The sequence below is a fragment of the Dipodomys spectabilis genome, unplaced genomic scaffold (assembly GCF_019054845.1).
Source record: "Dipodomys spectabilis isolate Male_0828 unplaced genomic scaffold, ASM1905484v1 ptg000289l, whole genome shotgun sequence".
Taxonomy (NCBI): domain Eukaryota; kingdom Metazoa; phylum Chordata; class Mammalia; order Rodentia; family Heteromyidae; genus Dipodomys; species Dipodomys spectabilis.
Window position 1 is genome coordinate 6,148,398 of NW_024870966.1, and position 26,314 is coordinate 6,174,711.

Below are 26,314 nucleotides of genomic sequence, written 5' to 3' on the forward strand. Positions count from 1 at the left end.
GTGCTGTGTTATATTGTGTATATAAATGATTTGTGCTGTGTGTGGAAAGACTGTCATGTCATGTGCCTGTATGTTACATTGTATGTATATTGCATTATTTGTGGTATGTGTGTATAGAGAAGCTGCATGTGTTATTACATGCCTTTGTGTTGTGTTGCGCTATGCTGTGTGTATTACATCCTGTGCTGTGTGTGGAGAAGCTCTGTCTTATTGTATGTGCCTGTATGCTGTCTGGTGTGTATATTACACTAGGTGTGATATGTGTGAGAGGCTCTGTGTTGTGTTGTGCTGTGCTGTGTGGATTACATCCTTTGTGTTGTACAGAGAGGATGTGTGGTGCCATCGTATGCACGGATACTGTGGCATGTGTGTTGTGTGTGTGTCCAGTCCCCAATCTCCCAGGATGTCACAGTTGCCACTGACAACACTGCAACCACGCCTGTAAACTCAAGCTGTCCATTCACCCGTCCCCCCTCAACCCTCCTGCAGACCCCAGTCTGGTGCAGTGGGCCCAAGCCCCCCAGGATTTGGAAGATAAGCTGTTAGTGCACCAACTCGATAAATAAACCCAGTAAAAAGGCCGAGGCAGCTGGAAATTCATCAGACAAATGGTTTTCCTGGAGAGCTCAGAAGAGCTGAGTGATGGCTACCAACTGTGATTTGGGAGGAAGGGCTGGAGGGAGCCAGGGGCTGCCTGCGCAGCCACAGAAGGTCTTTCCCTCTTTTACTTCTTGCATTTGCACATAACATTGCTGCCGACCCCTGCTGACCCCTGCCGACCCACACCTATGATCAACTGACCTTGGTCAATGTTATATTAATTCCTTTATTTATTTTGCTTTCTAATGAAAGGAGGTCTTCCCTTTTGCGTTTTTATTAAGCCAACAGCTCCGACGTTAATACTAATGTCCTGTCTTTTATCACTGGGAATTATTAAGCATCAGAGCTACAGAAGTGAAAAGTGACTCACAAATGTTTGAACGCTGGAGCTCAGCTAGTTCAGTCCTTGTTAGCCCCCAAGGCCTGGGAATGGCGCTCAAGAGGAGCTGAGGGGCAGGGGGTTGTTAAGATCCTGGGTTAGCCGCGTGGTTGTGAGCACCCACATGAGCGTCCTCCCTTTTGCGCAGGTGGAGGTGCTCTGCGACCCCAGCATGCTTAGTGCTGCGGAGAGAGTGGGAAAGACAGAGCTGGGTGGGTGTGAGCTGGAGACCAGAGCTGCCGTGGCTATGGCCACTTACCTGAGACCAGAGCAGATGCTGAGGCTGACTGTGGAATCTGCGTCGCCTTGCACGTGTCCGTGGTAGTAACAGTGACCCTGCAGTAGAGTGGAAAGGGCTCGGTGATCACAGGCCCGCCACTGCAAGAAGCCACCTGCCTCCCATCCGCCATCCTCTCCCCTTTCTCTCTCTCTCTCTCCATATATGTATGTACACATATGTGTGTGTATATATATATATATATATATATATATCTTTCTATACTGGGCTTGAAGTCAGGGCCTGAGCACTGTCCCTGAGCTTTTTTTCATGCAAGTCTAGGGCTCTACCACGTTAGCCACAGCTCCATATTTGCCTCCCCCCTCACCTGGTTAATTGGAGATAAGAGTCTCATGGACTTTCCTGCTAGGGCTGGTTTTGAACCATGATTGTCAGATCTCAGCCTCCTGAGTATCTAGGAGTACAGGCGTGAGTCACCAGTGCCCAGGTGCAGTCTTAATGTCTTAATATTTAATGCTAAACGTAAAGTGAGCTGTCAGGATCTATGGCTGGAGTGTCTGAGATTATCAATAGGGCTTCGAAATGCATCTGTTTCATTGCTGCCTCTCTGACCCTTCCTGACCCCAGGAAAGTGCTAGTGCTGAGTGCTGCACAAAATCCACCCACAGAACAAATCACGTGGCTGTTGACATTCATCCCTGTATGAATTGTCTTTGGTAATGAGACAAGGCGCAGCATGGGGTATTTAAGCACACTGTAAAACAGAACAGAACAAGGCCTAAACCTATGGCCTATGGAAACGGAACAACAGCTGAGAGGAAGGGGGTAAAGGAAGAGGGGACCTAGCTGAACACGTCTGTCTCAGCAGGAAGGCAGAGCAAGAAGGTTCTAAGTCTGAGACAAAATTTCCTGTGGGGCATGCCTGCACCAATCTGTTCTTTTTTTTTTTTTCAATCTGTTCTTTAATGATGTTCCCTGAGAAACCACAGAGTCTGGCACTTTCTTAGTGGAGATAGATATCCATCCAGACTTGAAGGTTCATTTTACTGCTGAACAAATCCTCTTCTGCAGCCCCAATTAAGTGCCCGACCAACAAGTGTCGGCTGGCACATGCTCAGGAGTCTCCACTCTAGTCCTGCGGGGTGAGGGAGTGGGAGGGGCTGCTATGCTGAGGGAAAAGACCCCTGCTCTGCTGTGCCCATCCGTGACTGGCTGCTGCACTTGCGGGCATAGCAATTCACTAAGACTACCTTTCTGGGCCAAAGGACCGGATGGGTTGGAATGATGGACACTGGATAATGGCGTGAGAAAGGAGCGAAGATGCTGCTGCTGTCACACTGTGGAGAAGGGCATTCTAGGATCATCTCTAAGGAAAGGGAGATAGGAAGACTGTGGGGAGATTTGCTGTTCTTTTTGTTTTTGTCCGGTTGTGGGGCCTGAACCCTGGGCCTGGGCGCTGTCCCTCAGCTCTTCAGCTCAAGGCTAGCACTCTACCACTTGAACCACAATGCCACTTCCTGCTTTTTTTTCTTTTTGCTTATGTGGTCCTGAGGAATCAAACCCAGGGCCTCATGCATGCAAGGCAAGCGCTCTACCACTGAATCACCTTCCCAGCCCCAGACTTGCTGTTTTGTTGGACTTTCTCTTGCAGATTTCAGAAGCTCTTTATACATATATACACACACATGCACACATACATATACTATATACAGGATATTAATATTTTATCGAATTATTATGTGTCAATTGTCATTTAACTGTTTGGAAATCTTTTGTTAGTGTTTCTGGTTTTCATAAATTTATCTTTCTTTTCCTGAATTTTGCAGGTTGCTTAAGGTAGTTTTCTTTCAGGTCATAGTTATGTGCCTTAATTTTTTTTTCTTTTTGGTTGTATTGGGATTTGAACTTGAATTTGTTAGGCTGTTTAATAATGGAGCATACCACTAGTGCTTTTTGTTGTAGTTGGTTTTCAGGTAGGATCTTGTACTTTTCCCTGGGCCTGCCTAGACTCTGATCCTCCTACTTCTATTTCTCATGCTGCTGGGATCACAGTCATGTACCTATTTTCTATTTGTATAGTCTTGCAATTAGCTCTATGTGGAAGTTAATATCTGCAACTGTGGGTTTGGAATCCTACCTTCTTGTACAAACTCAGCCAGTGATATTCATTGCCTTTTGTCCTTTCTTCACTGATTTGGGGGTACTTAATGGTTCCACCTGTGTATTCTCTAGTCAATCCTAAATTTTCAGTCCTTGTGTTAATGCCACTTTTAAGTGATAGTTGTTCTATATTGTGTTGTGGTATGTAACAGAGCAAGTTCTCTTCTAAAATTAAGACTGAATTCCCATACCACAGATGTCATCATTTTAAAGCTTTCAATGCTAGTGTTTTATGGTCTACAGTTTATATACCTGATTTCCTCCATCACTCCATTCAATAGGAATGTACAACAGTCACCATTCTCTAATTCTAAAACATTTTTATAGGTCCCCAAAGAAGTGTAGAACCCCTCATACCTCTCCCCCTGGCAAATTTCCCTTCTATTCAATGAATTCTCTTGCACTGCTCATGTCATACAAAGGGAATCACACAGTATATGGCCATGTGTCTGGCTTCCTCCATTCAGCATAACTTACTCGTGTGATAGCACGTATCAGCTCTTCATTCCTTTTCATTGATGAACAACATTTTCATTATTTTCCAGACAGGGTCTTATATATTTGCCTGGACCAGCCTGGACTGCAATCCTCCTGTTTATACTTTGGCATATCTTAAGAGGATAGTTTTGGATCACTGTGCCCAGCTTTGTACTGACTGAGATGATGTCTTGTGAACTTTTGTGGCCTTGAATCTCGATTCTCCCAATTTCAGCATCCCAAGCAGATACAGGATTACAGAGGTGAGCCACCATGCATGGCTTGTGTAGGACATTTTACTATAAAGGAAGACGTTTGGTGTTGAAAGTTTATATCAGACACCCTGCTGCTATCAGTGTAACAGGATTTTCTATGCTACCAAGCCTGCCGCTCATCAACAACAGAAGTCCCGTGGGCTCCTTTCTGCATTGCAGAGCAGGAAGGCTGTGTCCAGCAGGGCTCAGGGAAGGAGAAGGACTCACCTGAGAGGAAAGCGGGCATTAGGGCAGTGCTAAGGGGGTGGGGGCAGTCCAGGGTTAAGGCTCAGTCCTGCCTGGCTGGTGGACTGAGGTGCAGGAGTATGGCACTCACGGTACCCTGCTCCTTCCCATTGAGGCCGTCTGTGGCTTTGAAAAGGGCACGTGGGAGGACTGGGTGGAGTGGAGGTGCTCTGCTGGCCACATCAGACACCCACGAGCCACACAAGGCATCACACGCAGCATCGGTGGGAAGTGGATGCCGGATGGTTTCCCAGTCCTCTCTCTCTAGGTAACTCTCAGGGGAATTGTGATGATGTTTCTGTGCAATGGACTGCAATGCTCAATGCATCAGGAGCCCGGCTCTGGTCATGGTATTGGGGGGGTGTCAGCCCAGGCACACACAGGCATGGTGCAGCCCAGGTGGAAATGGACACTGGTGCCTTTTGGGTTTCAGCCTGCCTGGAGTAACCTGAATCACTAGGAGTTGACTGCTACAGACTTTGGGGGTTCATCTTAAAAGTCCCTTCCTGTTTTAGAGAAATGTTGAAATGCCACCAGAGGTAAATACTGGCTAAATACTGGTTAGAAACACTGGAAATTAATTGGATACTAATTTATTTTCAGTTAAATACTGGTTTAAAAAATCATCCAGCTGAATATGGGTTAATAAATTAAAAACTAAGTAGTGACAACAATCTTAATTACTTACATTGGAAATTTCAGACTCATTTATTCTCTATCCCCATTCATTTTTTTAACAGATTATTTATCAAATGGACTTTCAAATTAAATACACAGAAATATAGGCTCATTAAAGCATGAGCTGAGAACAAATTAGTAGCAAATGAATTTCCAGTTCAACAGCTTGGTTGAAGTATTGCTTATGAAGTGGGGGAGAGCACAGCTCCCCCATGCTGTTCTCAAAAGTAAGCCGCTTTGCAGCTCCCCTCCCCCATCCTGGGACTTGAGGGCCTGCTCCTCAGCTCGGACACCACCCTGGCCTCGACAGGTGAATGACAAGCAGGCCTGACTTATATATTACCAATCTCAATGACTAGCACTCTTCATGGAAGATTCCCAGGATGATTCCAATGTCACGTAATTTAATTTCTCAACACGAGAGTCACCAAGTGTGTGAAGAACTGTGTTTTAGTTTCTGTAATGAAGGGATCCGTTGGGATGGACTGCTTCAGAAACGCCTGGTTGTATACTGATTGACTAACGGATGGCAGCAGCAGGGGAGAATGGCCGTGGTGGCCCTCCTCAGAACAACTCAGACTTTAACCAAATGAATACTAGGAAACTGATGAGGCCAAGATGAAGGAGGGCGGCTAAGTGGGGAGGGGAGGGGTGGGTAGGGAGGGAACGGATGGGTGGATACAGTCACACTGCTCAATGGGCACGGGTAACAATGGAGCTCCTTCATACAACTACTTAAAGATGATAAAAAATTACACTGCGAGAAGAGAAAGAGAAAAACTTGCTTGGTCATTTTGTGCACTATGTGGCTGGCTGTGCAACTTGATTGTGGAGCTTCCGAAACCTCTCTTCGGACCGCTGTGGGGAAGGCGGGAGAGAGGGTCTTGCAGATTGTGCCTCAACCCATGTCTGGCAGTGCTTGCTCAGGTGTGCAAGCCAGTGGTCTCTGGGCAGATACTGAGCATCTTCCCAGACAGCATGTGGCCCCAGGGACCACAGACAACAGATGTGGCAGAGAAGGTCACCCCGCAGCCCACAGCCCCCTGGGTCTGCTCATCACTAGAGTGAATCCAGGGGAGGCCATAGCCACTGCTCTCTACACACACGTTCCCAAACTGTAGTCTCCTCTCTCTGGTAACCCAACCATGCTGATGTCTTCCAAGGGCCTCCAACTGAACAGTCTTAAGCTGTCTTAAGTCTCTTAAGCTGTCACCCAATAAGATGTCTATCTTCCTGGGATGGTCAACATTCCTCATTCTGCTGATCTAATACATTCTATTTCCACCAACCAAACCCCATGAGGAAAAGCATCCCAAACACACATGGCCACAAAATTACATCTTTCCCTTTACCAAACCTCCAACCATGTATCCTATATACTTATTATTTAACCGAGAGCATTTCCCCACTCCAGTAAAATACATTTTCCTTCTGTTTAATGCTATCAATCACATATAATGGTGGGTAAGAGGGAGCCGGAATAAGAACTCTTGAACTTGAAAATTGGTAGCCTTCAATGCGATACCCTACGGGAAGTCAAATCAAACTTCTGGTACTCTACTCTCCGTGGATTTTAGAAAGAAAGGCATTTTACATGGGGAAATGGTAGCAAAAATGGCCTGACCTTGTGATTCAGAAAGGGACTGCTAGGCTGGGAAAGTGGCTCAGTGGTAGAGCGCTTGACTTGCATGCATGAGGCCCTGGGTTCGATTCCTTAGCACCACATAAGCAGAAAAACCCGGAAGTAGTGCTATGGCTCAAGTGGTAGAGCGCTAGCCTTGAGCTGAAGAGCTAAGGGACAGTGCCCAGGCCCAGAGTTCAGGCCGCATGACAGACAAAAAAAAAAAAAAAAAGAAAAGAAAAAGAAAGAAAGAAAAAAGCAAGGGACAGCTACCAAACAGTTGGTTAATGTGTGCCTAGAATGTGATGTTTTCCTATTTCTTCCCCTGGGAACTCAGAGCCTCTCTCACCCCTGATGAAGGCTGCACAGGAAACGGCCTAGATCCAGCACTCAAATCACATGATGTAGCTGCCCAAAGCTTGGAGCCATCTAAGGACAACCTTGCTGTTCCAGCCAACTTCTTCCCCAACAGATATGGGAAACTGAGACCCTGCCTCCAAAAATGACAGAGGTGCTGATGGCAGGGCAGGACCTGGAGCCCAGGCCTCTCCACATTCTGTGCCTGGCTGCTGGAGACACACACGCCCTTGCAGATGTCTCCTTTCAAGAAGGAGCACTGCCGCCTGGAAGAAAACTTGCAAGGCCTCCTTAGGCTCTGATGGGGGGAAACTCAGGTCATTTCCAAAGGCAGAGCAAAGCCTGCAGGGAGGAGGGCATGGATGTGTGTGTGTGTGTGTGTGTGTGTGTGTGTGTGTGTGTGTGTGTGTGCATGTGTGTGAAGCATCTTGCATTTATTTCACCAGGACATGGTGATACCTCTGTTCTCTACACAGATCATCAAGGCCCCAAACAGGATACACCTTTCCCTTAGATGAAACATGGTAACAGAAGCAAACAAAGAAGGTGACTTTGCAGCTTGTGTCTGCAGAGCTGGCTGCTGACTCAGCCCTGAGTGTGGCGGGACAGGAGGGAGTGGAGGAGAGCAGCGGTCACACACCCATCCTCCATGGCTCTCACTGCTCCCACGGCCCTAACGGGGACCGTGCCTGGTTAGAGACTGCACGGACCTAACCTCAGGGGCCAGCCCAATGATTCCGTCATGCTGGAATTCTGCACCAGACAGCACATGCTTAAGAAAGCATGTTCACATTCTCTGGGACTTCCTGGAAAATCAGGCCTGGAAAGCGCCTGTCTGTGATCAGATCACCAGTTCAACCCTGATCAGGGGACTGCTGGCTCAGCCCTGATCAGGATTGGCTCAATCTGGAGGTGGAAAGCTTCCTTTGAGACTTGGCTCTGAGATTTTCATCTATACAACATGATGGCTATTGAATTGTCCAGGGTTTTAGGGATCGACAAAATGTGATATAGGGAAGGAAGCTCTTTGTAAAATGCCAGGTATCGTTACAAATCTGGGAGACCAAAATAAGAATGGACTTTTAGCCTATTATGATGTATGCTATGCTTTCCACCTACTGTTTTCCTCTGCTCTGAACTCTTTTTGTTGTTGTTGTTGTTGGTCGTAGGGCTTGAACTCTGGGCCTGGCGCTGTCCCTCAGCTCTTCAGCTCAAGGCTAGTGCTCTACCACTTGAGTCATAGTGCTATTTCTGGGTTTTTCTGCTTATGTGGTGCTGAGGAATCGAACCCAGGGCCTCATGCATGCAAGTCAAGTGTTCTGCCACTGAGTCACCTTCCGAGCCCATCTGAACTCTTTTTTTTTAAAAATGTCAGTTCTGGGGCTTAAACTGAGGGCTTTGTGCTCCTGTGTGTCTTTTCTACTCAAGGATGGTGCTCTACTACTTGAGCCACACCTCCACTTGTAGTTTTTATTGGTTAATTGAAGATGAGATACTCAGGACTTTCCTACTCATGCTGGCTTTGAATCACAATATCCAGATCTCAGCCTCTTGAAAAGCTATGATTACAGGTGTAAGCTACCAGTGTCTAGCTCTCCTCTGAACTCTTGCTCAGTGTGGTTTGCTTGGTGCCCAAGTGGATAAGTGTGTAAGAAACGGACCCACTGGAGAGAAGAAAGTGCTATTTTCCCATCATATCTTATTAGTTCCTCACTTCTAGCTCCTCATCTCTCTGAAAACTGTGGAAAAGGTCCCAGAGGTGGTGGGAAGGGTTGGGGGTAGGGGCAAAGGCAGTGACCTAAGGAGACACAGCAGCCTTGGAGCCGTTTTATTGGCACCCCACCACCACTTTAGTTGGCCACAGCTCAGGTTTTTCACCTGTCACCACCATGATCTACGAGATCTGAGAGGGAACACAGTGCACAGCCTGTGAGTGGCCTGCTGTAACCGACAGTCACAGCCCAGCAGTGCTAGTGCCTGGCGCCCTTTTCTGGAGGCCTGGGATGAGCTCTGTGTCCACCATTTCACCTTCACGTTGCAGGCTGGTTGAGGACTTGGAGCCTGGCAGTCTGCTCTCATGGCTGCCTTCCCACACCCACACCTACCGCCTTAACAGAGGCCTGGCTCCAACCCCAGAGGCCTTCCTGCATCCCATTCCCTTCCCCTCCAGGGAAGGAGGGCACCATAGCCTGGCGTCCGGGGACACAGGCTTGGCGGCCCTGATGCTCTGCTCCCCCTGTATCCTTGCCTAGGTTCAGGGTATCAGCCATGTCAGCCAGCACCTGCCCCCAGGCTGCGACCTGCCTCTCCTTCCTTCTGCAGCCACACCAGAGCTCCAGGACCGAGCTGAGCATAGAGGAGTCTTGCACTGAGGTGTTGGTGGAGTGCCTAGGTAGTCTGGCCTGTCCTCTCACCTTCTAGAACTCGGCCTGACTGAACATTCTCTCCCCTCCTGAAAGCATTTTGGAAATTGCCCTTTGTAAATGGATGCCAGTCTGTCCCCTAGTTCCCATTACCATTCTATAGATGAATTCCATTACAACAAACACCATGGCCCAAAACACATGTCAGCAACACTTCTGTGCCCTGTTCCGGGACAGTCAGTGGTAGTGTGTCCCAGTGTCCAGCAGCTCAGACCCTAAAGGCAGATTACAGGGGGTTGAACTCTCCACAGCTACATGTAGCCTTGGTCAAGAGACTTTTCCCCTCTGTGTCCCAATTCTCTCCCTCTGGCCCTTGTTTGATGGTGAGGAAAAAATAAGAAAAAAATCTAAAAAGTGCTATGCACAGGATCTTGCACACTGCTGGTGCTCAGTGTGAGCTGTCCAGCGGTGTAAATGAAGACACGCATCATGCATGTACGAGCAAAATGGGGTACTGAGACTATGACTTCTAAGACCCTTATACTTTGATCTAGGAAGCAAAGGGGAAGCTGCTAATGATCTGGGAGCAAAACAAAACAAAAACCAAAGGCAACAGGGAGTGACAGAAATAGAGTTTTAATTGAGGTAAGCCTGGAAGTGGGAAAAGAATCAGGTGGCTAGACATCTTCCAGTGGAAAAGAAGGGAGGGCCTACCCACTTTTGGGCATTTACCCAAATGTTTACAAACAAGACCACACTAAAGCTACCAGCACAACTATGTTTATTGCAGCATTATTTACCATAGCTAAGATATGGAACCAACCCAGATGCCCCTCAGTAGATGAATGGATCAAGAAAATGTGGTATATATACACAATGGAATTCTATGCCTCCATCAGAAAGAATGACATTGCCCCATTTGTTAGGAAATGGAAAAACTTGGAAAAAATTATATTAAGTGAGGTAAGCCAGGCCCAAAGAAACACAGGTCCCATGGTTTCCCTTATTTGCAATATCTAGTATATGTATGAGTCAAGCAGAAAAGGTCAGATAATGTGATGTTAGGAAAATGAACCCTTAGATATGTATTTTAATGTTTTCTTCTTTCATGCATTTGTTTCTAACGCATTTATAAGATTTTGTTGTTTTGTTGTTTTGTCATGTCTTTGTTGTTTTGTATGTCCTCCCCCACAGTATAACCCCTGCTTTCACTATATTTGATGTCAGTATAACTTGTGGAGGAGATGGGGAAAAACAAGTCGTTTAAGGATACAGGTGGACCTGTTGCAACAATGAGAAGTACAAGTTGTCACTTCGAAAAGAGCTTTACAACGTTGGTGCGGGGGGGGGGGGGGGGGGGGGGGGGGGGAGGGGAGGGGAGGATTGGGTGGGAAGACTGGGAAGGGATGTGAAGGGTAAACAAAGGAGGAGGCTGCAATGCTTGATAAGAAATGTACGCATTATCCTGCCCATGTAATTGTAACCCCTCTGTACAGTATGTTCACAAAAAAAAATTAAATTAAAAAAAAAAAAAGAAGGGAGGGCCTAGGCCAGGGTAGCCAATGAGAGTAGTGCGGTGCACCGGAACAGAAGTCAGTTTGGGGAAGAGGAAGACCAGGGGTGAGAAGCTAGTACTGAAGTCCTCCACCAGAGAGAGAATGGGAGGCGTCCGAGTATGCCAGGCAGGGGGAAGGACTGGCCATACGGGTGTGTGGTGGGCAGGACGTGGGAGACTCGGTGCCCTTTGGATGGCTGTCAGAATGATGGCCCTGCTCACACCTGTGCACTCATGCCTGAGAAGGTCTTATTTCACAGGCAACTTTGAATTTAGGGAAAGTGGCTAGGGGCTGACTTTAGAAGCCAAAGAGATGAATCAGCACATTTCTTTCTGTTTTCCAGCCTGACTCAATAAGAACCCATCTCCCAAGGCTACATCTGTCTCTTCAATACCAAAAGCAATGCGAGCCCTGAGGCTCTGGAGAGGCTCAACCATGTGACGCTCCTGCTCACTGCTTCAGTGACAGGGCTCGTGAATGGGAGGGCCCAGGAGAAGGTAGTGGTGGATGACAAAGAGGAGCCATTACTTTTCTAATTATGTCAGCAAATGTACTGTGATTTCCTGGGGGCTAGGGGTGCCAATTAATCTATCCTCCAGTGTTTCACCTATTAAAAGAGAATTCAGCAGAACACACTACAGTATCAAGTTAAGCACCTTTTGAAAAAGGGCTTTTGGTATAGTTTGTAGAGATCAGCTCAGGCCTGGGAAGAAAAGTAAGGCTTCTGGAAATTTCAACCTCCCCCCTACCAGCCAAGGTCTTGAGACCCATTCTGGGGAAGGACCTTCCCACCCAGTTACCTGTGGGAAGATGAGGAGAAGGAAAGACTCAAGTCCCTGGCTCTGCACACACATGTCAGAAAACAGAGAAGCAGAATCCCATGACTCATGGAGACAAGGACCGCTAAGGATCTGGGAAACTTCTATCCCAGCTGTTTGCTAAGAGGCCTGGTTTGTAGCCCTCAGCCTTGTGACCCAAGTCCAGAGCCTGGCAGCTGTGGATCCTCATTTATCTAGCATGTGTTTCTGCGGTGTCTTTACTCGTTGCATTTTTCTCTCTAATTGGTAGTGGTGGGGGGGGGGGGGAGGCAGAGGAAGATGTCTAAGAGAAAGAAAACAGGACATGAAACCATTAAAATCTCTCTGAGTTCCCAGCTTACATGTTCTTGATCTATTCTGATAACCTCCTTGCTGCAGACTGCACATGAGCCTAGTATTGAAGCATTTCTAGGTTCTCCCTGCCCCCTCCCTTCCTCCCTCCCTCCCTTCCTTTCTTCCCTTCTTTTTTTCTTCTTTTTTATGTGCCAGTACCAAGGCTTGAACTCAGGTCTTTACACTCTTGCTCAGCTTTTTTGTTCATGGCTGGCATTCTGTCACTTGTGCCACATCCCCAGTATGGCTTTTTTGCTAGTTGATTGGAAGTGGAATCTCACACTTCCTGGGCACTTTTCTGCCCAGACTGGTTTGTGGGTGTGTTAAGGGATTTTTGGACCCTTGCTTTATAAATTATACCAATTTAGATATTTTTTTCTCCTTATAAATTGCTAAGTTTAAGTGCTATTTTGCTATTGGAGAGTCTTTTTCCTGTAAACCTACTGAGGCAGGATAGATAAGAAGACAGGAAAATTAAAACCAAAAATTGTTAAAAGGGACATTAGAACCAGGGTATAAAAATGGAAAAACCGGAGCAGCAAACTCCCTCCCATCACCTCTACTGCTCTTACATTCAAGGGTCCTGGGTATCTATCTGCCTTCCTCAGAGGTTAGACCCATCCACTCATGGATGAAGAAAACTCTTATCTCCTTCCTGTGTGTAAAGTAGGCCTGAGTCACATGTCCATGTCTCAGAATAACAAAAAGCAGCCATCTTAGCCATCCTCAGCCACTGTCTAGTGATTAGGGCTGCTAGGCAGACATGCCCACTTGTATTCCCATTTCCTGTATGAGGACTAGGAAATGGCTCTCCCTGTTTTCATTTCTATCGACTTTTCCCCCCTCTGTTACACTAAAATAAATGGACCTCTTGAGATTCTCCTTGTTAAAGCAGCCTTGGATGCTTTTCATGTGTGGATCTCAAGTACCTGTGAGTGTGCAGGGAAACTGGGAAGTTGAAGAAATCTCCTCCTCCCTCACCTGGTGATGGAGGAGGAGGAAGAGGAGGAGAAGGAGGAGGAAGAGGAGGAGAAGGAGGAGGAAGAGAAGGAAGAAGAAGAGGAGGAAGTGGAGGAGGAGGAGGAAAAGAAGAAGAGAAAGAAGGAGCAGAAGCAGAAGAAATCTTTTAATTAGGATTTGGGCTAACAAATCAAGGTTAATCTATAATTAGATTTAGAAGTTATACTTGGATTCTTTCCATTATTTCTTCATGTATTTGGCACATCTGGTTGGTTTTATAATTCTTTCATCATCCTTTTGAACTGGTCCTTCCATCATTATGTAATGCCCCCTGGATACCTAATAATGCCTTTCCCCTTGTCAAGGTTTAGCTTGGCGATGTCAGCAGGTTCCTAGAAGTTTTCTTTGGGTTAAGGCTTGTCTGTTCTTTCTCCTTTCTTTCCATATGCATTTTGTACTGGGGGTATAAATTCTGTAAAGTGTATGTGGCTGGATTTATATTAAATTTATTTTAACAAGTAAATTACTATGTGCATTCAGTGAGATTAATATGTTTCTCATTTTTATCTTCTCATTTTATGTCTTATATGTATTCTGTTGTTTAAATTCCTTTCCTTCTTTCATGTCCACTACTGGATTGATATACTATTTCTTTCTTTTCAAACTATTTTTGTTATCTTTAAGTAGTTGTACAAAGGAGTTGCCATTCAACAGTTTATGAATATTGTGCATCTCGAACAATGTCACTATTTCTATTCATTTTCAATTACTTAGAATTATACATTCTGGTTTTTTTCTGTTCTTTAAAGTGTTATACTTAAAATTGCAGGGCATATTTTACTTATCAAAGTTCAAATTTAATTAGCATTTAGTTTAATACAAATTATTAAGCTGCCTACAGCTACTTCTTTGTCTCGTTTTAAAATACTCTAATGTAGCCATTGTGGCTGTAATTGTTATTTTAGACAGATTTATTCACTTGCAATTATTTTCCCTCCTCTTGCTCTGATACACTTCCCTTGTCTCTTGTTCAGTATCCTGCCATCTCTTTATTTGTTCTGGTACTGGGAGCTTGAAATCAGCACCACAGTAGTCTCCCTTAACTTTGCATTCAATGCTAGTGCTCCACCACTTGAGCCACACCTCCACTTCCAGCTTTATGCTGGTTAATTGGAGATAAGAGTCTCCTAGACTTTTTTTGCCAGGGCTGGCTTTGACCTGTCATCCTTAGATCTCAACCTCCTGAGTGGCTAGGACTACAGGTGTGAGCCACTGGCACCCAGCAATTCCCAGCAATTCTTCACTAGTTATTCCTGGCTGAATAACCTTTGTGAGCATCTTACAAGGAATTCTCTCATCTTTATACTAACATTCCTATTTTACCTTTCTCTGTGGAAAATATCTCCAAAATAAAATTGAATGTGACAATAATTTTCTCTCTTCTTTCCAAAGTTTTAATGCCATGCTAATGAGAAGTCTAGAGTTGGTTCAACTGCCACCAATTTCCCCTAATGTCTCCTTTGTTTCATTTGGTCTCAGTGTCTCTGTAAGCTATCCTGGCATATCATTTCTCCTGTTTTGGGAATCTGGTGGGTTTTCTTCAAAGTTTAGGCTCATTCTTATCACAGTCTGCTTCCTTCCTATTTCTCAAGATGCTTTTATACTGCTAAATTTCTATAGGTCTTTTCTGTTCTCTAAAATTCCCTCTTTGGTTTTGCTACCACTTTGTGTTCCCGTTACATTACATCTGTCTACCGATGCTCATTTCTGGCAGGCCTTGTTCATTGTGTGGTTTGCAACTTTGACTTGGGACTCATCTTCAGCATTAGTATTATCCCTTTCTTTCTTTGCAGGAGCACTGCATGTAATCTAGACATGGACACATCTCCATGGAGACACTCGGGGACTTCAGCCTGGGCGCAGGGAAGCCCCACTGATTTGGAACCAGCTTCAAGGTCAGTATCTTGCCTGGGAATGTCATTCTTTGGGCGATAGTAAAATTTTGGACCTAGGCCTAATCCATTCCCAACACACACACTGGGCTAGAAGAGGCTTCATTTTTTTGGTCTCAGTACAATCTCTTCAGTTTGGGATACTGGCAGACAGCCTCAAGGCCTTCTATGGGTTGAATTCTAGCTTCATACTAGAATTCAAATTTTGTGAGCTTCTCATGGCATCTTCTGCTTCTCTTGCCCTACTCCTAGCACTTTTCTGGGTCCTGAGCAGCCTTTTGGGGTCCTACAGCCCTAACTCAGTAACCAGTGCTGTGGGCCAAGGTCTCCCCTTTGTCTCTGCCTCAGGTATTGACAAAAATATGTGTATGTTTATACTTTGCTTAAGATTTCCATTGTCTTCTTGGGACTGGAGACCTGCACCCCCACCCCATCCATCCCACTATGATCTGGGGAAGGAGACCAATTGGTACATAAGCGCCAAGTACCTAAGAGGTAAGAGTGTGCTGGCATCACAGAGACAGAGAGGGCCCTGAAGACAACAGGGCTGTTCGGTAGCCGCAACACAATGCAATGCTTGCCTCTACATCACAGTTTTTAAAATCAACATCTATAGCTCTTTAAACCAGGTAGCTGTCTTCAGAGTCTGCCTTATGCCTCTTCATCACTTAAGGGTTTGTATCAGAAATGAGACGAAGAAGTGATAAATGTCGTATCATAGCAATATTCCCTTTCTCCTTCCCTCCCTCTCTCCCTCCCTCCTCTTATTCTCTCTATACTTGGGATTGAAATAAGGGCTCTCACACTTGCTAGACTAGGGCTTTACCTCTTGAGCCACAACCATAGCCCTTTTGACTTTGTATTTTGTTGTTTAGATAGGAGCTTGCTGGCTGACTTTGCCTGGGCTGGTCTTTTTTTTTTTTTTTTTGTCAGTTGCGGGGCTTGAACTATGGGCCTGGGCACTCTCCCTGTGCTCTTCAGCTCAAGGCAAGCACTCTACCGCTTAAGCCACAGTGCCACTTCTGGTTTTCTAGTGGTTGATTGGAGATAAGAGTCTCATGGACTTTTCTGCCTGGGCTGGCTTTGAACCATGATCCTCAGATCTCAGCCTCTTGAGTAGTTAGGATGACAGGCGTGAGCCACTGGTACCCGGTTGGGCTGGTCTTTAACTTGAGATCCTTCAGTCTCTGCCTCACCAGTAGGTGGGATTACAGCAGCTGGTCTTTAACTTGAGATCCTTCAGTCTCTGCCTCACCAGTAGGTGGGATTACAGCATGGGCCATTCTGCCTGGCAGTAATAGTCTTGACGTAAAGTCATTTTAACGTTGTGGAGCTGCTCATAGTAGGTAAGTAGGGTCTACTTTCCTTTCATTTTCTTTAAGGTATGTCCCTCAGTGTAACAATATTCAGCCCAGATAGGACTGTTTCTAAGACATCTCTAGTTTGGGCCCAAATGGTCACCTCCTAGGCCTTGGTGGGGGAGGGATGGCAGTTTCAAGGTCAGCTCTGCCACTGGCTTCCAAGGCTCTCCTGACACACATGGTCAAGGCCACGTTTTCCTGGGGCACTATGGAATGCCCAGACCATGAGACTTGCTTATTTAGCACAAGGGGGCTGGGAAGTGTAAGCTCGGGTTCACTGGCGTGGAGAGCTGTGGACTGACGCATGCAGGACTCACGGTGTAGTTGCGGGCGAGGGAGACATCAGTGCCGTCTTGCAGGTAGTGCGTCTCCGTGAAGCTGCTCCCAATGAGACCTCTGTGGAAACAAGGACAACACAACAGGATGAGTGTGGCGGCGGCTGGCGTGGGGCGTCGAGGGTCACGCATGTGGCCCTCTGGAACCCATCTCCTAGGAGATGGGGCATTAGGTGGGGTGGCTGGAGGCCCCGGGGGACTGTGGCGCCTGTGGCTGGCACTCAGAGGCAGCACTGGGAGGGACTCAGGCTTGGTAGCAGAGCCTGCGCTGGGGCTTCTGGATGCCCCTGCTGCCTGGCCCCACTTCCTCCCTCTCAGCTCACAGCCCTGCCAGTCCCTGGGCTCAGGGCTACCCCTGTTGACAGCTCTCAGTTCCTCTTCACTGCACTTGGACCGAAACAGCCCCTGGGTGGTCATGTCCTCCCCCGGCTCACCCTCCCTCCACACTGGCCTATGTGGATGGTTCTAGAAGATTCCAGACTCCCCCACTGAATGTGCTAGCCCTGTGCCTGGCTTTCCATGAGGATGACTCCTTCACCTTCCTACTAGGTGGTGTTCCTAGAGAGGCCTTTCTCCGTTGTCGTATCTGAAGTATTCCCTTCATATCACTCCTGGCACTGCAGTGCTGCTGGTTTCCTGTACAGCACTCCCATTTGATGGCTTTTTCTGTGTGTCTATCTCTGCTGTCAGGAATGCACGCCCTGGCCAGCGCGGCGCGTTTGTTCACTCCATCTCCAGCCCTGTGCAGCCTCCTCCTTTGTTGAGTCGGCATTTGAGCACTTCCTCTGTGCCAGCTAAGTCTCCCATTCAGTGTTTGCTGCATCTCTGCAAGGTAGATGCTGTTCGTAATCCCAGTTCAATGGTAGTAACCAAGAACCTGGAAGTCAGGTGACCTGCCTGAGGCCACACCATATGTAGCAATGCTTTGGTGATGTAGCTTTAGAACTTGTGCTGTCAGCTGCCATATGGTACACACTGATTGAGTGATATTTACCAAGTACTTCTGGTAGTGCTGAACTAGGTACCAAATATATACATGTTGAGGGGGAAAAGGGATGAACACACAAGTGCATCTGTGTAGCTGGTCTCAATGCCACCAAGTCAAGAAGGTGCTCGATGGAGTGTTCTCAAACATGTGTTTGATTTAAAGGTGTCTTCAAGGCAAAGTGTTCTGGAGAAAGTGAAGATGGGCAGATGGACAATGGCCATCTTGGAAATATGTCAGAATAGCTGCTGTGTTTCCCCAAAGAGAAATCTTGCGTTAGCACACGGAGCCAGAAGTAGAGATCATGATTTCTCCAGAATGTACTTCTCAACTTTTTAGATTAACTGACCTAACAAGACATTCCATCCCCCTTCAACACCAGAGAATACAATGTTCTTCCACTGTGCTGAGAGTGGATTCTGCTCTTCATTGCTTTGCTTAGCTGCTATTTGCTAGTGAGACTTAAACCAGCATGCATTGTGCTGGACGTTGGGAACAAAGTACACAGCAGCCAGTGCTGTGAGTGCAACCAAGGAAGGACTTCCAACCTACAGCCAGCCTGGGAGCGGCACCCACGTGAGACGTGAAAGATGGTAAAGAAGAACAAGACGACATGTTGGCAGGTGAGGGGTGGGGAACAAGGAGAACATTCCAGATAGAAGTAATCATGTGTGCCTAGACAGTGAGGGGCAGGGAGAGGTCAGGGGCCATGGGTTTAGGGGATATGAAAGGACAGGGAACCCCACACCTCAGTGTGTGTGTGTGTGTGTGCGTGTGTGTGTGTGCGTGTGTGTGTGTGCATGCATGTGTGTGTGCTGAGACAGGCAGGCTGAGGCAGATCCTAGGGGCTGTCAGAAGTCTCTGACTTTATCTGGTACAATGGGAGACATTATGCACAGAAATGACCTGAGCAGACAGGAGCTATGGAGTTAAAGGCCACCTAGACTGAGATGTGGAATATGAAGGAAACAGGGTTCAGTGTGAACATCCTAGGATCGAGTAGGACCTTAGCTCTCAGGATGCCAAACTCAGGTGCAGCCCAGCATAACAGCAGGTTCTGCTAAGAGCTGCAGGCCAGGAGGTCATCTGGGATGGAGGAGGGCTTGAGCCATTCTCAGCTGTTGCAGAAAGACCTTCTTTTGAGCACCCAGTCCACGGGTGTCCCTGTGAGACTTGAGGAGTGGATTGGAATGAAGAAAAGAGACAAAGCCACAGGACAGCCCCTGCCTTCCTTGTGGGAGAACAAGTGGAATCCTGCCCTCCCCACCCAAGGGCTGCTTTTCCTGATGACAAAGTCTGTCTATATACGGCTGAACATACCATCACTTAGAATTTTCATTATGGCATTACAATGTGGCTAACATTCTTACAAAATAACCTTGGATTTTTAAAAGTAAGATTTGAGTATCCCACGGCCAGCACAGTATCTGCACATGGTGAGTGGGTGCTCACTGGGTAGATGGCAAACACAGAATCATCATGATAAGGAAACCCAAAAGGTAGATAGGTGGGTCCAAAGTAACTAGATCAAGTAACAGAAATAGGGTTCCAACCGTTTTCATCAATCCTAGAAGGAGGCACAGGATGTATGCTCAGGAGCTCACTGTTCCAAACACCCCAGAAGCCTGCCTGGCACCAAGATCCACCCTGATCTCTTGTTATCAGTTTCAGACCAAGGGCAGTGAAGACCAGAAGACAGACACTGGTATCAGCTTCTTAGACCATGAAAACTCACTGTTGACATGTAGAATGTTTCTGATTTTTTTTGAAGAACATGCCTTTGATTTGGGGTTTAATCATTCTGTGCAGTACATCCATACAAAAGTGTCACTAGACAGTTCTTATCTGTCAATGAACACCAGAATGTACTATGGATACCTGCTCTTGGCAGTTAAGTCTCATGTATGTGTAGGCTTTGGTGATTTCTTCTTTCCCAAAGCTCATTTGCTGTTCAGGATCCTCCCACCCCATCTTCTGCAGTTTGCCTTATCACAAGTTATTACTCCACAAATTAAAAAATGACTCATATATAAATTCAAGTAATTTTTTTTTCTTTTCCTAGAATGTAGAAACACAGCTCCAAATACTCTCACATGAGGGATGAACCACTGGGAGTTTTAACAAAACACAGCCCACAGTAAAAAAAAAAAAAAATAATTAAAAACCATGAGCCATATTTTCCTGGTTACTAAATGAATGTCCTTTATAAGGTAGCATCTGTTCCTGAATTGGAGCAAAATACATTTGGAGGCAAGATCAGAAGGCAAACCAGTGCCTACTAGCCTGGGTCCCCCACATCCTGAAGAATGGTCAAGACTGGCTGGACTCACAGACCTCTTCAGGCCTATGTCCTTGGATCACTGGATGGTTTTATGAAGTGAGCAGTCCAGACTTTGTGAAAGAAGCACATGGAGGTATAAAATGAGAAGGAAATTAAAACATGACAAGAATTCAAAAATTCTGGTACCTCTCTATCTTGCTTTGGCTGGAAATTTGTTTAGAACTCTGTCTTTGCCAATATTTATGTTTGTTTTCTATGTGGAGAATGTTGGCATCATCTGGGAAATAATGTAAGCTCTAACTTCTTTTCAAATTGATTTTGCTTGTTGATGAGACAGGGTCTCACTACACAACTCAGGCTGGCTTTGAACTTGTAATTTCCTGCCTTAGCTTCCAAAATGCTGGCCTCACAGGCATGTTCCAACATTCCAGGCAGCACACCCTCCTCACAGCTCATCACCACAGGGAGCACTCTATCCTGACAGATCATCACCACAGGGAGCATGCTATCCTCACAGATCACCACCACACGGAGCACACCCTCCTCACAGATCACCACCACAGGGAGCACACCATCCTCACAGATCATCACCACAGGCAGCATACCATCCTCACAGATCACCACCACAGGGAGCACACCTTCCTCACAGATCATCACCAAAGGGAGCACACCCTCCTCACAGATCATCACCACATGGAGCACACTATCCTCACAGATCACCACCACAGGGAGCACACCTTCCTCACAGATCACCACCACAGGGAGCACACCTTCCTCACAGATCACCACCACAGGGAGCACTCCATCCTCACAGATCACCACCACAGGGAGCACACTATCCTCACAGATCATCACCACAGGGAGCACTCCATCCTCACAGATCACCACCACAGGGAGCACTCCATCCTCACAGATCATCACCACAGGGAGCACACCTTCCTCACAGATCACCACCACAGGGAGCACTCCATCCTCACAGATCATCACCACAGGGAGCACACCCTCCTCACAGATCATCACCACAGGCAGCACACTCTCCTCACAGATCACCACCACAGGCAGCACACCTTCCTCACAGATCATCACCAAAGGGAGCACACCCTCCTCACAGATCATCACCACATGGAGCACACGATCCTCACAGATCACCACCACAGGGAGCACACCCTCCTCACAGATCACCACCAAAGGGAGCACACCCTCCTCACAGATCATCACCACATGGAGCACACTATCCTCACAGATCACCACCACAGGGAGCACTCCATCCTCACAGATCACCACCACAGGGAGCACTCCATCCTCACAGATCACCACCACAGGGAGCACTCCATCCTCACAGATCACCACCACAGGGAGCACTCCATCCTCACAGATCATCACCACAGGCAGCACACCATCCTCACAGATCACCACCACAGGGAGCACTCCATCCTCACAGATCATCACCACAGGGAGCACACCCTCCTCACAGATCATCACCACAGGCAGCACACTCTCCTCACAGATCATCACCAAAGGGAGCACACCCTCCTCACAGATCACCACCACATGGAGCACATTATCCTGACAGATTATCACCACAGGGAGCACACCATCCTCACAGATCACCACCACAGGGAGCACACTATCCTGACAGATTATCACCACAGGGAGCACACCATCCTCACAGATCACCACCACAAGGAGCACGCTATCCTCACAGATCACCACCACAGGGAGCACGCTATCCTCACAGATCACCACCACAGGGAGCACACCATCCTCACAGCTCATTAGCATGGGGAGCACACCCTCCTCACAGCTCATTAGCATGGGGAGCACACCCTCCTCACAGCTCATTAGCATGGGGAGCACACTCTCCTCACAGCTCATTAGCATGGGGAGCACACCCTCCTCACAGCTCATTAGCATGAGGAGGACACTCTCCTCACAGCTCATTAGCATGGGGAGCACACTCTCCTCACAGCTCATTAGCATGAGGAGGACACCCTCCTCACAGCTCATTAGCATGGGGAGCACACCCTCCTCACAGCTCATTAGCATGGGGAGCACACCCTCCTCACAGCTCATTAGCATGGGGAGCACACCCTCGTCACAGCTCATTAGCATGAGGAGGACACTCTCCTCACAGCTCATTAGCATGGGGAGCACACCCTCCTCACAACTTGTCACCACAGGGAGGACAGTTGTCCTCGCATCTCGTCCCCATCATGGGAGTTTCCATGATTTCCTCCAGTCTACTTCTGCTGTCTGTGTCACTTAGCTATTTGGCAGTGGGAGTGGGTGGAGGCTGTTAAGTGCTAAGACCCCTTAAACTCAAGCCCTTGAACATACACAATTATGCATTCAAAACCCTCTGTTCCATGTGGGGTCTGGCAGATCACTTTAGAGAATGCATGCATCTACGTAATTGAGTAACGGGCTCTAGAGTGGCCAGGGTCTGAGCCCAGGATGCAGGAGCAAGGCAGAGTCATTCTCTTTCCCTTCTGGGGCCAGCTCCTGACTCCCACAGGCTGTTAGTCAATATCTGCAGAATGTGCTCATAAGTGATGACAATCTGAACAAGAGGGCATATCCACCTTCGGAATGCTTCTCTGGCAGGCCGCAGGATGGTGATGGGGTTGAGTACATGCCTGACTCTGTTACCTTCTTCTGTGACCTTGGGCATAAGATTTGACCTTCATGCTAGAGCTTCCAAAATAGGAATAACAGTATTTCCCTCTCAGGATCCTTATAAAGGTAATAACATTAAATGCGTCTAAGCATGTCTGCCCACATTGCACACTCAATAAATGTAAGCAATTATGCTCATTCCTCAGCCTGTCAGTGTCCCTCTATCTCAGCCCCATTCCTCTGGTCCAGGTGATCTAACCTTCTGTGAGAGCCTAAGCCAACTCTGTGCCCACCCTTCCATCATTCCAGCCCATCTCTCAAATGACAGGAAGCTTTTAAGGAAAACTGGTGATCACATCATTCTTCCACTTGCACCCTCAGGCTTACAGAACCCAGGGTCAAGTTCACACCCAGTGCTATGGACTGGCCCTTAGCCCTCTCCCTCCCAGCCCACTCCTCCAAGGCTGCCTGACTCCCTTTGGTTCCCCAAGGCCTCTTGGCCTTCTTTTCTTGATCCAGAGTCACCTTCCCTCTTCCTTTCCTGGGCCAGGCCCTATCAACCCTTGCCCCACAGGGTTCTTCACCAGAGCCCTTTCTTGGCCTCTCTTCCAGGATCCTGCCTGTTCTCTGAGTGTGTGTCACCATTTTGTTCTTCGCAGTGGGGTCCCTTTGTGTCCTCAGCCCTTCTCCTGGTGCCTGGATCTTAGTAGTGCTCAGTGGATATATACTGAATGGGAGTGATAATTATATACACAATGGAATTTTACTCATCCAGTAGAAAAAAATGATATGGTCCCATTCGTAAAGAAAAAAGGGAGGGCCTGCACGGAGTTAGGTTAAATAAAGTCAAGCCAGAGAGACAAAGGAGGATGCATGTTTCCTGTGCATGTGGAAGCCAGGTTTAGCTCATAACCTTGTAAGTGGATATGGTGGGTGGTATGCAAGCGCATGTACATGTACTAACCAAAATACGGTAAACTCAAGAGAGATCTCAAATAATGTAATTCTTTAGAAAGCCAAGGTCAAAGTTCAGCAAAATAAAAGTGAGTACTTAGAAGAGGCGGGGTGGGGTTAGGGGGAAATGGGTAGGTGAGTGAGGAGGAAGAGTGGGGGAGTGCAGACAAGAATCCAATGCACAGAACTGAAAAGAGGGAAGGTGGGGGGGGGATGGGTGAAATGTTAAAAGGGATGACACTGATCAAGATAGATTGTATCCATAAACGGCTTTGTTAAATGACAACTCATTTGTACAATTACTTAAAGATAATAATAAGAAAAATAAAGAAACCCAGAAGGTGCTTGTGGGAGGTTTCATCATATGAAAAGGAACGTTTTCCTACTCCAAAAACACACTCCCCCCGCCCCCCCCCCCCCCCCCCCGACAAATAAAAGATGCTCTGATCCTTGGAAGTTTCATCATTTAAACAGTGGCATAAAAATGTGCAACTTAAAAAATACACATCTTCAAAGGGCATTTTCTTTAATTGCTAGCATTAAAAAAATCATTTAGCCAAATGATTAGATAACATCAAACCTCATTTAGCCAAATGATTAGATAACATCAAACCAGAACACCTTTTAATCCTCAGAACACAGATCCTTGAGCCTTGAAAAGGCCTCCACTCACCCCCTGCCCCATGCCAGCTGCCATCTGAGGCTGCTCCGGCCAAAGCTGGGAGTCCAGCAGCCCCCAGGTCTGAAGACCTGGTAAGCAGTTTCCCAGCACTGGATGCATTTCAGCCCCACTGAGCGGTGAAGAACTTTTATTAACTGGCGCTCGGAGGTGGAGGGGGAGTTTCTTGGTCTCAGCGGAAGCCAGCAGGCCAGGCAGCGCCCAGGCAGACACACAGACTGGCCAGCTGGGCTCTCTTAAATGCTGACCTACATTGAACCAAACTCACAGAATGTGTGTTAGATCAAATTTGTTCTTTTCTGCTTGCTCAAAGGCAGTTCTGCTCTGCAAATTTCCATGCCATCGTGGCCAGAGATAGATACCAGGAGGGTTCTTGTGCAGAGAAAAAGACCCTCACTTCGTGCAGATTTCCAGAGCAGCTCATGGAAGGGCTCAAGTTCTCCTCCTGAGCCACCAGGCAGCGTTCTTGGGTTTGAACAGGGATATCTCCCTTTCGAGGGGGAACAGTGAAAAGAGCCCCCAAATATGCAGAGCATCAACCAGGGAGGCGCACCTCCTTGGCTGTGGGCTCATCATTGCTGCTCAGATCCTGAGGTTCAGTAAGGAAAAAAAGAGCCACAGTGGTTTACCAGCCAGGAACTGGGCATCACTGCCTACGGGCACCGCTGCCTATGCATGTCATTAAACAACGAGAAGGACGTGTCTTTGAGACAATGAGTGGTTGTAAAATATAAAATTGCAAACTGAAACCGTGAACTGCATCTGAATGCTAGTTACTAGATTCTTTATGGGAAGTATTGTTTGCCTTGTTTGAAAGAAACTACAAGAAGTGCTAGTAATCTCTGAGTGGAGTCTATTTCCCAGTAGCTATTCTCCAAGTGCTTAGTTGATTTACTCCCTGATCAGCAAGGAGCAGGGGCTTTGTCTTTGTCTTTTGCTTCCTTTCTCTTTAAGCTGGGAGGGTTTTGTGCTTAAATCTAATGCTGCTGAGAGAGCCACACGGCTGGAGAGGGCAGCCAGTGACAAGGGGCCATGGATGGATTTCTCTCCAGGACAAAGAACTTCCCTATCAGTGTTCCCACAGCTGACCTCTGAACTCCAGTCCTCTTCCTCCTCCTCCTCCTTCACCTCCTCTTCTTCTTCAGGAGCTCTCCCAGGGCAAAAGGACACTTTTCACAACTCTCTCAATTCCAGCCCCATAGGTTACTAAAGAGTTCAGCTCTTTTCTAAGAGTTAATTTCCTAGAAGCACTTAAGTAGTTGAGTCAGAACGGTGGGTGGCAATATTTGATGTGACTTTCATTTATTCTTGGGGTAAGGGCAGTAGGAATTACCTTATGGATTTTGTTAAGTAATGCAATACACGAGAAAATATTACCCTGGGCTGTGAACACTAGCGATCTTTAATAAGTATCATGGTCTTAAATTGTAAAATTAGTTAAAAACCATGACAGGGGTTATTAGTTGCTTCATATTTGATTGAAGCCATAATCTATTACATTTATGAAATCTCCGGAGTTCATTTGCTGTGCAGGCATTTACTTTACTTACTTGTGATGCATTAAAAAAAAAAAAAAAAAAAAACCAACTGCTGGCTCTGGTGGCAGCGACAAATCTTATAGCTCAGGGTCGACAGCTGGAGCTATTTTCTTTGACTTGTAGCTTCTCTTCTGCAGTATCCCAAGATGTTCTGGGCACAGAGAAAGAACGGATTCTTGCCCAGAACAAACCATCACTTCCCTGGATGGATGTGGGCCAGAAAAAAAACAAAAAGACAAGCATGCCTCCAATCTTTTTGGCTTCCCAACCATGAATCTGTTATTCAGATGACCATGTTGGGTTTTCTTCTAAGAAGAAACAAAAGGAAAACAGAAGAATATTTCCTAGGAAGAATCCAGCAAGTAAAATTCAGATGGGATTTATGGTTTCATTTCCACACAACAATCTTGCCTGCAAAGTTGGGAACTGAGATTACATCATGTGTGCTACTAAACTCATATTCTAAAACATGCTCCAGAAAGCAGTTCCTCATTAAAAAGCTGAAACCTTTCCATGCATCTGGGGGGGGGGGGGAAAAGAAATTGCTAAATATGTTGACGCGGAAGGAGGCAG

At 46.8% G+C, this 26,314-nt stretch overlaps 1 protein-coding gene across 1 annotated transcript in view; it reads right to left on the reverse strand.

Annotated features, from left to right (window-relative positions):
* Nucleotides 1-26,314, reverse strand: part of Adam12 (ADAM metallopeptidase domain 12) — a 230,702-nt gene that overhangs the window by 83,538 nt on the left and 120,850 nt on the right. Inside the window, exons 3-4 of the mRNA XM_042701464.1 lie at nt 16,671-16,749; nt 1,239-1,315 (exon numbers count right to left, since the gene is read on the reverse strand). Coding sequence (XP_042557398.1) covers nt 1,239-1,315; nt 16,671-16,749 — 156 coding nt within the window. The remainder of the gene's footprint in view (nt 1-1,238; nt 1,316-16,670; nt 16,750-26,314) is intronic.